General features: G+C 51.0%; 4 protein-coding genes across 4 annotated transcripts; 3 read left to right on the top strand and 1 right to left on the bottom strand.

Moving 5' to 3' along the window:
- Positions 1-202: 202 nt before the first annotated feature.
- N7510_008236 (putative MFS transporter) lies at positions 203-1,850 on the top strand (the record flags this gene model as incomplete). Its single annotated transcript, XM_056980161.1, has 3 exons — positions 203-390; positions 452-914; positions 972-1,850. The coding sequence occupies 3 exons, from the start codon at positions 203-205 to the stop codon at positions 1,848-1,850; spliced, it is 1,530 nt and encodes a 509-aa protein (XP_056830370.1).
- A 316-nt stretch (positions 1,851-2,166) lies between these two features.
- On the top strand, positions 2,167-2,646 carry N7510_008235 (uncharacterized protein; the record flags this gene model as incomplete). The annotated part of the gene is made up of 3 exons (XM_056980160.1): positions 2,167-2,420; positions 2,473-2,538; positions 2,607-2,646. The coding sequence occupies 3 exons, from the start codon at positions 2,167-2,169 to the stop codon at positions 2,644-2,646; spliced, it is 360 nt and encodes a 119-aa protein (XP_056830369.1).
- Positions 2,647-2,793: 147 nt separating this feature from the next.
- Positions 2,794-4,394, bottom strand: N7510_008234 (MCT family MFS transporter; the record flags this gene model as incomplete). The annotated part of the gene is made up of 3 exons (XM_056980159.1): positions 2,794-3,295; positions 3,344-3,449; positions 3,509-4,394. 3 exons carry the CDS (start codon positions 4,392-4,394, stop codon positions 2,794-2,796), a joined length of 1,494 nt encoding a protein of 497 aa, XP_056830368.1.
- Positions 4,395-8,562: 4,168 nt separating this feature from the next.
- On the top strand, positions 8,563-12,864 carry N7510_008233 (putative ABC multidrug transporter; the record flags this gene model as incomplete). The annotated part of the gene is made up of 2 exons (XM_056980158.1): positions 8,563-10,290; positions 10,342-12,864. The coding sequence occupies 2 exons, from the start codon at positions 8,563-8,565 to the stop codon at positions 12,862-12,864; spliced, it is 4,251 nt and encodes a 1,416-aa protein (XP_056830367.1).
- Positions 12,865-12,908: the final 44 nt, after the last annotated feature.

The following is a 12,908-nucleotide window of genomic DNA, read 5'->3' as shown; positions in this document are numbered from 1 at the left end:
GAGTCTCCGTAAACCCCCCCCCCCACGTTTCCCCGGACCCAAAGCGCAAAGAATGCGATTGCCCTTCCCCGAGAAGCTAGAAGACCGCGAAATAGAGGTACGCACGGCCGCGAGTATAAAGCCGGGCTCATCCAGTTTTTCTCCATAACTATCCTCCCCAGCTCTTCTGTGCTTCTGTGAATCTGAATCTCATCTATAAATCATGGCGGACCATGCCATCACCGATTCGGAGGCGATGGGCGCAAAGGCTGAGATGACGCACGAAGAGGTGGTCCATCTGGCCGAGTTGTCCGCGGAAGAGAAAGAGATCGAGCGCAAATTGCGACGGCGCATCGATACCTTGATCATGCCTCTGGTCATCCTAGTCTATCTGATGAATTACATCGATCGGTAACTAAAGGACCCGCCCGCATTATTCTGTGGATATTCCGATGCTTACTCCCGTGGGTAGGAACAATTACGCAGCCGCCAAGCTCCAGGGTCTCATTGAAGATCTCAGCCTGACCTCCCAGCAATATGAGACCGGTCTCTCAATCCTGTTTGTCGGCTACATTTTGATGCAAGTTCCATCGAACCTCCTGCTCAACTATATGGGCCGACCGTCCCTTTACTTGGGTTTCTTCGTTTGTGCCTGGGGTCTCGTATCTGCATTGACCAGTCAAGTCACAAGCTATGGAGGTATCGTTGCGTGTCGTTTCATCTTGGGACTCGTAGAGGCGCCTTTCTTTGCCGGTGTCCTCTTCTACCTCTCGAAATGGTACACTAGGAGAGAACTGGCCTTCCGCATGAGTATCTTCTACTCGGGCTCGCTTCTTAGCGGTGCTTTTGGCAACCTGATTGCGGCCGGCATTCTGAGTGGACTGGCTGGGCAACGTGGAATGGCTGCGTGGCAGTGGCTCTACGTTATAGAGGGAGTGAGTGGTATCAAAAACTGGAATCGAATGGAGAGAGACTAATGCTACCCAATCTAGAGCCTCACTTGCTTCATCGGAGTGGTCATCTGCTTTATCCTTCCCGACTTCCCGGAGACCTGGCGCCTGCTGTCGCCGGAGATGCGCGCTGTCGCCAACCGACGTCTCGCAATCGAAGCGGCCGAGGCCGATATCGACGAAAAGGGGAGCGGCAGCCAGTTCTATGGTCTCAAGCTTGCCATGACGGATATCAAAACCTACGCCCTTGCGATCGCGTACATGAGCATCACAGGAGCTGCCGGCTTCCAGAACTTCTTCCCGACTCTGACAGAGACGCTGGGATATAATGATACGATCTCGCTGTTGCTGGTGGCGCCTCCGTACATCTTTATGGTGGTCTACAGTCTGGCGCACTCGTGGGTCTCGGACAAACTGAGCATTCGGTTTTGGTTCTTCGTGTACCCGATTCCCATCACGTTCATTGGGTTTATCATCTTCATGACCACTGACTCGTTCGGCCCGCGCTACTTCTCCCTTTTCCTGATGAATTTCGTCTTCGCCCAGAACGGGACACTCTACTCGTGGATCGCGAATTCGCTGCCGCGCCCGCCGGCAAAGCGTGCCGCTGCCTATGCATTCATCAACTCCGTGGGCAACTCCGCCAGTATCTGGACTCCTTACACTTACACTAAGACGGCCAAGGGACACTACCACATCGCGCTGGGCGTGTGCATCGGGTTGCAAGCTCTGGGCTTCCTCATGGCTCTGTTCATGTACTTCAATTTGAACATGCTCAATAAGCGCCAGGAGCGGTTGGAGAACGAAGATCTGCAGCTCACGCCCAAGGAGCTGCAGCGGCTGCAGACCACGGCCGAGGTGGAGGGGATTGACCTTGCTGCTGCACGGCGACTGCAGAAGGGGTTCCGCTACGTGCTGTAATTGTACTGTTGACTTGAAGAAATACCATTCGAACGACGTGATGAGTCTTGCCGTCTTGAGTCTAGAATTAGATTTCGTATGATGTAGTTCTTATTGTTCATTCCCTGTAGGATGCAAGTTGTGTGTGGTAATACATGGATAGCGATGCCTTCAGTACAACCGTCTCGTGTAAATCCTAACCCAACTATTCCTGGACTATCCCCGACCGGATTAATCGATGTTGTCACCTGATCCACTCCCTCCACTTTCCCCAGATCGACACTCTTCTTCACTTCCTTCTCTGTCTCTCTTCCTTTCTGCCCAAACCCAAGTAGCCATGCAGTCAGCCCTCATTCGCCCCGTTCTCCGACCCGTGACCTCCTCAATACTTCTGCGCTCATTCTCAGCAGCTCCTACCCTCATGGGGGCCGGCGACACCGGAGCTCCCAAGCCGCGGGGATTCCTAGCTGAGTCCGTGCGAGACTCCCAGTGTGACGTCATCACATCTAACTCTCCCCACAGGAAGGATCAGTTTACACGCCGCGAGGCCGCTGAAGAGGCTATGTACATTCGGAAGCAAGAGGTGGAAAAGTAAGAATGTCTTTCAAGCGTCGACTATGTTGCGCAATGCTGATGCTTGCAGACTCGACACACTTCGGAAGAAGATGAAGGAGCAGCAGAAGCATCTCAATGAGCTGGATAAGCACATGTAAGTGGCCGGGTTGAGTGTTTCGCGGCAGTGCAGTGCCTGACTGCCTCGATGCTGACGATGCGCAGTGAGGAGTTCACCAAGGGCCAAGGCGGCGAGCAGAATTAAGTGGTGGGTGACCATTCCATTCTACAATTGTATTGCACAGTGTTGCGTGGAAGGAAATACCAAAATATCTATAATGTCCTGTGCGATACCATTCATATCCATGATTATTTGAATCAAATCCCATTTTGTTCTCAATGCGTCCACATATTAGACCTTCGCCTGCCACCGCCACCGATAGCTCAGACAAGCCCATCGCGCCATCACAAACATGCCCAGCGCCAGGATCAACACGCTACCCAGATAAGCCACCATGGCTCGCTTGCCGACTTTCTCAAGCATCTCTCCGCCGATGGGGACACAGATTAGGGTCCTGTCGGAGATGTTAGCGACTTGCACATCACTCGAAGAAACTAATGGCGAGAAAAGCACATACGCCAGGCTGACAGTTGAATAACAAATTCCAAATCGGCCGCCTGCCTCGCTGGCCTTGGAAATCTGCCCGATGCACGCGGGTGCCAGGCTCAGGAAGGAACCTGAGGCTAGACCGAAGAGCACGCTGAATGCGTACAATCCCGGGAGCGTGTTTCCAAAGGGCAGCCAGATGGTGAAGATGGCGACTGCGCCCAGAGCGATTAGTCCTGTCTGGGTGTTGATTCGTCCATATCGATCGCCCACGGCGCCTGCGATCAATCGGCCCAGGGTCGAGGCTCTGTCCGGTGTCAGTTAGTGATAACCACATTAGACGTGAGATCCCTACACGTTCAAGATGGACAGCAGGATGACACTGGTGCTGGTGCTGAACCCCTGCATCACGACATAGGTCGGGTACAGCCCCAGCCCGGCGAAGACTTCAAGCTCGAGACCTGTGACCGAGTCAGCTGGGCCAGACGCCACGAACCTCAAAAGTGTTCTTCAAACTTACTAAAAATTCCCAATGTCAACCATGTAAACCTGCTATCTTGAAAATAGCGTAGGTTAATGGCGGATTTACTCCTGCCTCTGGGCAACCGAGACTTGACCAGTGCGATTCCCAGCGCACACATCACCAAAACAAGCAGGGCCAGCAGCCGGATCGCCCATCGATACCCAACCCGTGCAATCGCCGCCCGCAGCACCAGCGGAAACGTCACACCTCCTAGCCCAGAGCCCGCCATCGCAACCCCCATCGCCAGACCAACCCGCCGCTCAAACCACTGAGGCACCGTCGCCATCGCCGCCGTGCTGAGCAGCGCAGCGCCCGTCCCGCTGAGAATCCCCAGTGTTAATACGAAGTGCCAGTACAGACGGCATTCCGCCAGAAGCATCAGCCCAGCCACATAGCACGTTGTGCCGGCGATGAGAATCCCCGTGGGCCCGTATCGATCGAACATCGGGCCCACCTGCACCCCGAGCCCCAGTCCGAAGAACGTGAAGAGGCCTGGGATCCACCCGACGGCACTGGCGGAGTAGGCGGACAGCTGGTGCGAGGCAAAGTAGTTCTGCAGCACGCCGACGGAATTCATTAATCCGTATGATGCCATTAGTAGGCAGAATGACCCGAAGATCACTAGCCATGAGCGCGTTCCACCGTCTGGAAATGTGTCGCCTGGGTTGGGGTGCAAATGGGGGTTCGCTGCTGTGCTGGCGGTGGTGGTGATGATGGTCAGATCTGCTGGGGGCTCAACGATCGAGAAGGCTGATAGCGGAGCTTCTTCATCGTGCGGGCTATCGGGGATTGTCGACGGTCCGTCCAGCACTATTCGGGAGCTTGCTGATGGCCATTTTTGCTCAGGGAGGTCCATGTTGGGCGCCATGTTCTCTATCTCCATGGTGATGACCCAGGGGAATATTGGAACAAACGAAGCACCTAGCAGAGCGGGATGAAATGAACTCTCTTCGTGTTGTGAGTCACGGCGGTAAGCCGATGTGGGGATTGCATTAGTGCTGCGACTGAACCTCTTCGCTGTTTGGGTTGGTCAACGCCACGATAGACGTGTTAGTAATGCTTGTCACCTCAGCACATCTGTTGGATGACACTTAGATAGTTTGCACTGCAGTGGTTCTACTCAGCATGATAGCTACCGTGTTGGAGGGAGCACGTGTCAAGAAAAGTTCATTGTGAAGCCCTGCTGCTAGACTGGAAAGCAAGCAATGTTCGTGGTGCCATTGAAGCGATCTCTCGAGAGGAACAACCAGAACCCAACGCACCAACCGATCAATTGTAGGAAGAAAAGAGACGATGAGGCAGCAGAAATGTCCCCAGAGCATAGAAACTGAGAGATCGGGGTGATGGAAGAGGCTGGAGTGCAATAGAGTTGTAGATGAGGCTATACTCAAAAGTGGGGAGAGACAGCGCGTGGAGTTGGATGGCAGAGTGAGCAAGAGAGCAAGAGAGCAAGAGAGCAAGAGAATAACGAAGAGTTGTGTTGATGAGGATGGGAGTTTCTCCATAGAAAGCAGATCACCTCTCGGGTCTGGGTGAAGTGTAACAAGTAGTGAGGATGAAGCACAGTAATATATTCTATGTGGAAAGAACTCGCGATATGCCAATATTGCTTCATTCTTCCCCACGAGTCACCGTGATCAGTGAGCACCGGAGATTCCAGCTATTGAACGACAGAAGAAAATGCTCTCGAACTGCTGACGCCGTTTGGCACTCAATTGCAGACTTGTAGGACCCTTGAGAAGAGCATAATCTCGTCGACTCCACGGTGATCTGGCTCACGGATCATAACTAATTGAACCCAATATGAGCTGGCCAGGATTATCCACCGGCACTTATGGAGACTACCCTCGAGGATTTGAGAAAGGAATGATTTTTTCATTGCAATAGGGTGATGCTTCTTGAGAGCGACAATAGTTTGCTACCATGATATTAATGCAACGAGTGTTGGAAATTTTTAGATATATCTCAGCCCGCGGAAGTTGCGAAAGATCCGGTAGGTACCGTGTAGTGTCGCATACATGCTCCCACCTGCAGCGGCCCAGGCGGCTCCTTGGAATCGCAGAGAGCTTAGAGGAATAGGTCTCTGCTGCTTCGGTTTGTCTGCAACAGTTCGTTTGAGTTACAACCTTCTAGCCTTCTCCTTGGGAGTGCGGACTAAGCCTACCGGTAGTTGGTGGCCATGGTCGCCTTGGTAGTCTCCCGACTTGTTCGTCAAGCATTGTTTGGAAATTGGCGAATGAAGACATTTCTGGAATATTTCGAGTCTGATTGTTTGAGGTTTTAATTGTCTGAAGTCATGCCTCTAACGTTCAGTCCTTGCTTCTTTATAGCCTATTGCATGACTGATCACATCGACGTTGATGAACTCATAGCATCACCTGATAGGCCGTACAGAGCAAGGGATTAAATTCATTGGTATTTGTAGTTCTGAAATTCTACGGTTCTCTGTTATGATTCGTGTCTCCACTGAAGGTCCTTGGTTGCGTAGTTGACTCTCTGGACCGGCTGTGCTCGGCACGGTGGCAAATCCTATGAACCGAGCGATGTTCAAATCACAAAATGCCTGTAGCCAGTTATTCTTTAGTCTGTTTGAATAATACTCTGTAACACCTCTCTGACTCACTGTTATCTCAACTTCTTCTTCTTTGTGTCGAAATTCTTCCATTTAGTGGCAGTCGGTCTGGTGGTTGTGACTTCGGTCTCAAAACGCCATGATTTTCAAACACCTAAAACTACACAGATTGGACGAACTGTCTGTACCGAGATTATAAAAGTCTAGAATCGAATTTCTAGAAGTCAATTTTGTTCTGGAGTGCCGTGTCTTGTATCTTCAAATATATTTATCTCTGGTTGGCGAGATCCGTTTGGGTGGCATGATCTGCCGGCAACACCCGATCAGTGGCACCACACTCGGCTGCTTCTGGCCCATAATGGGGCTCCGGTTTCTTCCCCTGCTCCTGGGGTGATGAAAATGCTTCTAAGATGAGGTCACCTCGAATTCCGGCCGAGCCTCATGCGCTCTTCTAGTATATCAGTGCCTACTCGGCCGGCATTGACCCATGCTACTACTACAAGACATCTCTACCTTTCCAACATCATCTTCCTTTGTTCTTTTACCTTTTAAAAATGCGGCACACTAGGAAAATGACTTTGATCCTTCCATCAAAGGTCCGACAACATCCCAAGATCCAACCTGTTCAACAGTCACACAGCCCGAGTCCACTGCCAAAGTCCACTCAAGGCGGGGGTTCCGACCTTCTTCCATATCGGCTGTACCAAATTTCTTTTAAAAAGATCAAAAAAGAAGCCCGGTCTGCGGAGCCTGATCTACGTCGCGTAATTGGATGCTCGTCGTTGCAGCACATGGCAGCGGATGCTGTGCATGACGATTTGCAACACAGGCTGGACATATTTGAAAATAAATACCCTGTTCAAAGCCTCCTCAAACCGTCCAGGAACGGCTATTCTACGCCAGCAGTCTATGATTATGACTCTCAGCCTTCCTCTTCTACTGAGTGGGATAAGCAATCTCTTCGCCAGGCCCTATGGGAGCTGGAACAGGTGAACAGAAAAGGAGAGATGGCTCGGGTTATCTGTTTCCAGATCATCGGGGCAGATTAAAAGGTAACTGATGCCAAAAATGGACCTCCACTGAACAGTTTGATCCTAATGCTGATCGCCTTGACAGGACTCAAATTCTATGAACAGCTTTACTTAACCACTGGCCGCAATCCCATCTGGAGCTCCTCATGACCGCTCTGCTAAGAATTGCCATTTTATTTTTATTTTTCTTTTCTTCTAGGCATATGCATGTACTTAGCGCTTTGCTTTGTTGTTGGCTTCCAAAAACATTTCCGCCCTTGGACAAGTGAAACTGCAGTTCGGAGGAACATGTTCCAAATTGCACGCCGACCCAATGGTTCGGTGACACCCTGAGCTGCCTAGCAGTATATAAGCCTTGATCCCATATAAATTCTGTCATAGAAGTAAATTCGAGTGCATTGAATAAAGAAGTATGTGAATTAGTGAACGGTACATGCGTACATGGAATGCGCATCTATTTTATCCAGAATATGTAAGAAAATTAATTACCTTGCCCTGTCTAATAAGGTTAAAGGAGATTTCATCAGTTTTACATATTTTTAACCAAACATATCTTCCTGGAAAACTAGAAATTCAAGGTTTGTTAATTACATGTCCATTATCGAAAGTAGAAATCGGAAAAGTATAGTTCGAGGAGCCTTGCATCTAAGACCAATTATGCATGTGCCTTCGAAATATATATTAGCACAAGTAGCACCGAACTTTAGTGTGTCCCTTATATCCAAGTACGCACTCCAGTTAATGGACCGACGGGACGATTCAAGCGCCGACCGATCCACCAAGGTGCTTGGCTAGAGCCACATGGAGCCATGCGATCAATTGTTAACTTTTGTATTTTAAGGCCGACTCCGCTGATTCAGCGGAACTTTCAGACTCCGAGAAGTTAGGGGCGATCGGCTCTAGATAGCTCCGACCGAAAGATCCAGGCTCTAGTATTTAAGATTTGAGCAAGATAAACAATCTATCGCGCGAAATGCTCCCAGAATATCCGGACTACAGGACTTTATATGTATCACACACGTCAAGATACGATGAAGCCCTGCGAGCGCTTCCGCTTACTCATCGGAAGCCGCTCGCGTCAGACCCGCTTTGTTTTCTAGGCGGATCCACTTGTACTCAGCTTTCGCGATGTGCTTGCGAGCAGAAGTGAGTGTTGCGGCGCGTTACATGGATCAGTCTGGCCTTTGTTTCAGCATGATCTATCATTTGCTTCCGACTTCCGTGGGAATGACCCATAAATATGTACCCACATTGATCCCCGGAAGGGAAAGTCGGAGTCCTAATGGCTGACCTATGTCGGAGGCTCGGCGCTGACGATGGCCGCCAACATGTTCGGGCGTGGATCCGCCCGGAAGATGCCCTCAGGAGATTCTATTTTCTACAATTTATAAAAGGATGGTGGCTTCCATGTGCATTCTGGGCATCATCAACCTCCTTTTCTGTCCACGATGGAGGGAACTGACCAGCTCGCTGTATCGCGCGCGGGTCCACTCGCAGATGAGACAGACAGCGTCGCCACGGTCATGGGGGACGAAACTCCAAAGAAGCACCCCGAGCCCAATCAAGAACATGACTGGAGCCTGCTGTCGCATCTCCAACAACAACACGAACGCGATATTGCCTCCGGATTCAAGCAACAAAAGCTTGGGGTGACTTGGAAAAACCTCAACGTCAATGTTATCAGCTCCGAGGCTGCTGTTAATGAAAACGCCCTATCACAGTTCAATATTCCTCAGCATGTGAAAGAGTCTCGGCAGAAACCTCCCCTGCGCACCATTCTACACAACAGCCATGGCTGCGTCAAGCCTGGCGAGATGCTCTTGGTTCTTGGCCGACCAGGTTCCGGCTGCACCACGTTGCTCAAAATGCTCGCCAACCGACGTCTGGGCTACAAGTCAATCGAGGGAGATGTCCGGTTCGGCTCCTTGACTCCCGACGAGGCCAAACAGTACAGGGGCCAGATTGTGATGAATACTGAGGAGGAGCTGTTTTTCCCTACTCTAACAGTCGGCCAAACTATGGATTTTGCAACTCGAATGAAGGTGCCTTTCCACCTACCAAATGGTGTTGACTCCGCCAAGGCATATCATGAAGAATCGAAGAGGTTTCTTCTGGAAGCAATGAACATCCCGCATACCGAAGATACAAAGGTCGGAAACGAATACGTGCGCGGTGTTTCCGGTGGTGAACGCAAACGTGTTTCGATCATGGAATGCATGGCCACCCGAGGCTCGGTCTTTTGTTGGGACAATAGCACCCGTGGACTGGATGCTAGTACTGCTCTGGAATGGACTAAAGCCGTTCGGGCTTTGACCGATACTCTTGGTCTTTCAACGATTGTGACCCTTTACCAAGCCGGAAACGGGATCTACGATTTATTCGATAAGGTCCTTGTCCTGGATGAGGGCGAGCAAGTTTACTATGGACCTCGGGAGCAGGCGCGGCCTTTCATGGAAGAAGCTGGGTTCATCTGTCGCGAGGGCTCCAACGTCGCCGACTTCCTCACTGGCGTGACCGTTCCAACCGAGCGCCGTATCCGCGATGGGTATGAGAACCAATTTCCTCGCAGCGCCGAACAGCTGCGCGTCGAGTACGAGAAGTCGCCTCTCCACTCCCGAATGATCAGCGAGTACGATTACCCGGACTCGGACCTTGCCCGTGACCGCACTGCAGAGTTCAAAGAAGGCGTCGCTTTTGAGACCGCTAAGAATTTGCCGAAGAGCAGCCCTCTTACAGTGAGCTTCATGGAGCAGGTCAAGGCCTGCATTGTGCGGCAATATCAGATTCTGTGGGGAGACAAGGCGACCTTTATCATCAAACAGGTTGCGACTTTGATCCAGGCATTGATTGCTGGTTCCCTATTTTACAATGCTCCCGATAATTCGGCCGGTCTCTTTGTCAAGTCGGGTGCTCTGTTCTTCTCTCTGCTGTATAACAGTCTGCTGGCCATGTCCGAGGTGACAGACTCTTTCAGTGGGCGCCCAGTTCTTGTCAAACATAAAAGCTTTGCTTTGTACTATCCGGCCGCCTTCTGCATTGCTCAGATTACCGCCGATATCCCCGTCATTCTATTCCAGATCAGCGTCTTCTCGCTGGTGGTTTATTTCATGGTGGGATTGACCATGTCCGCAGCCAGTTTCTTCACCTACTGGATTGTTGTGTTTGCGACCACGATGGTAAGTTCTGAATTTGTCTCCCACATGCTGAATCTCGTTAACCCATAATAGTGCATGACTGCATTGTTCCGGGCAATCGGTGCTCTTTTCACTACGTTCGATGGCGCATCCAAGGTCTCTGGATTCTTAATTGCGGCACTGATCATGTATACTGGGTACCTAATTCAAAAGCCGGAGATGCACCCATGGCTGGGATGGATTTTCTGGATCGATCCTTTAGCATATGGATTCGAAGCGCTTCTGTCCAACGAACTCCACGGCAAGATTTTACCCTGCGTTGGTAGCAACCTAGTACCCCAGGGTCCCGGCTATGATAGCCCGCAGCACCAGTCCTGTGCTGGTGTTGGTGGTGCCACCCCCCACAGCATCATTGTCACTGGTGATCAGTACTTGAGTTCGCTGGACTATAGCCACTCCCACCTCTGGCGGAACTTCGGTATCATCTGGGCCTATTGGGCACTCTTTGCCGCCGTAACGATCATCGCTACTTCCAGATGGCAATCTCCTTCCGAGTCCGGTAGTTGCCTCGTCATTCCTCGCGAGCGTCTGGGTCGACACACCCAGAAGGTCAAGCGTGATGAGGAGTCTCAGACGCAAGAAAAGACAAAAGAGCGCCCCGATGCCGAATCTCTAAAAGACCACGAACTGAACGAGCAGTTAGTTCGAAATTCTTCTGTTTTTACCTGGAAGAATCTCAGCTACACCGTCAAGACTCCCTCCGGTGACCGTGTTTTGCTTGATGATGTGCATGGATGGGTGAAGCCTGGCATGCTAGGCGCTCTCATGGGAGCTTCTGGTGCAGGCAAAACTACTTTGCTTGACGTTCTGGCTCAGCGCAAGACTGAAGGTACGATCCGTGGATCGATCATGGTGGACGGACGTCCGTTGCCAGTTTCATTCCAACGCTCTGCTGGTTACTGCGAACAACTCGATGTCCACGAACCATTTGCGACTGTCCGTGAAGCCTTGGAGTTCTCTGCCCTGCTTCGTCAGCCGCGGGATGTTTCCCGTGAGGAAAAGCTGAAATATGTCGACACCATTGTCAATCTACTCGAGCTGCATGACATTGCAGACACTTTAATCGGCCGTATTGGTGCTGGACTGAGCGTCGAGCAGCGAAAACGTGTCACTATTGGTGTTGAACTGGTATCGAAGCCTAGCATCTTGATCTTCTTGGATGAACCGACTTCCGGTCTCGATGGTCAATCGGCTTTCAATACAGTGCGCTTCCTGCGCAAACTGGCTGACGTGGGTCAAGCCGTGCTTGTTACCATTCATCAGCCCAGCGCCCAATTGTTCGCAGAATTCGACACCTTGCTCCTCTTAGCCAAAGGTGGAAAGACGGTTTATTTCGGCGACATCGGTGACAATGGCCAGACAGTCAAAGATTACTTCAAGCGCTACGGAGCACCGTGTCCCCCTAACACCAACCCGGCTGAGCACATGATTGACGTTGTATCTGGCCATCTGTCTCAGGGTCGCGACTGGAACAATGTCTGGTTGGAATCTCCAGAACATGGAAATGTTGTCAAGGAACTGGATGGAATAATCGAAACCGCCGCATCGAAGCCGCCCGGTACCCATGATGATGGCCGTGAGTTCGCCACGTCTCTCTGGGAACAGACGAAATTGGTAACCGAGCGGATGAGTACTGCCTTATTCCGCAACACCGACTACGTGAACAATAAATTTGCCCTCCACATCGGGTCCGCTCTGTTTAATGGCTTTTCCTTCTGGATGATTGGAGATAGCGTCAGCTCCATGCAACTGCGCCTGTTCACTATTTTCAACTTCATTTTTGTCGCTCCCGGTGTCATCAACCAACTGCAGCCCCTTTTCATCGAGCGGCGTGATATTTACGACACTCGTGAGAAGAAGTCCAAGATGTATTCTTGGAAGGCCTTTGTCACTGCTCTGATCGTCTCTGAGTTCCCTTACCTTTGCATCTGCGCTGTCCTCTACTATGTTTGCTGGTACTATACTGTCGGTTTTAGCAACGAGGCGAGCAAGGCCGGTGCCACTTTCTTTGTCATGCTGGTATACGAGTTCGTGTACACGGGAATCGGACAGTTCGTTGCTGCCTACGCGCCGAACGCTACATTTGCCGCCTTGACCAACCCTCTGATCATTGGTATGCTGGTGTCTTTCTGTGGTGTGCTGGTGCCATACGGGCAAATTCAGGCATTCTGGAGATACTGGATGTACTGGATCAACCCTTTCAACTATCTGATGGGCAGTATGCTGGTATTCAACGTCTACGACACCGAAGTACACTGCAAAGAGAAGGAATTTGCCATTTTTGACCCCCCTAACGGTACTACTTGCGGCCAATACCTGCACACTTTCATGGAAACAATCGGAACTGGAATGAATCTAACCAATTCCGATGCCACCCAGGACTGCCGTGTGTGTGAATATCGCACGGGCGCTGACTACCTCCACATGCTCAATCTCAAGGACTACTACTACGGCTGGCGTGATGCAGGGATTGTTGTCATCTTTGCTATCAGTTCGTATGCTCTTGTATACATCTTGATGAAACTTCGCACTAAGGCCTCGAAGAAGGCAGAGTGATCTGGTTCTAACAGCACACAGATTGCATTTCTCTGGAGTTGGCT

This window comes from Penicillium lagena (genome assembly GCF_028827675.1).
Source record: "Penicillium lagena strain IBT 129212 chromosome Unknown utg000006l_segment0_segment0, whole genome shotgun sequence".
Classification (NCBI taxonomy): domain Eukaryota; kingdom Fungi; phylum Ascomycota; class Eurotiomycetes; order Eurotiales; family Aspergillaceae; genus Penicillium; species Penicillium lagena.
The sequence above is the reverse complement of the archived record's forward strand: the minus strand, read 5'-3'. Positions and strand labels throughout refer to the sequence as shown.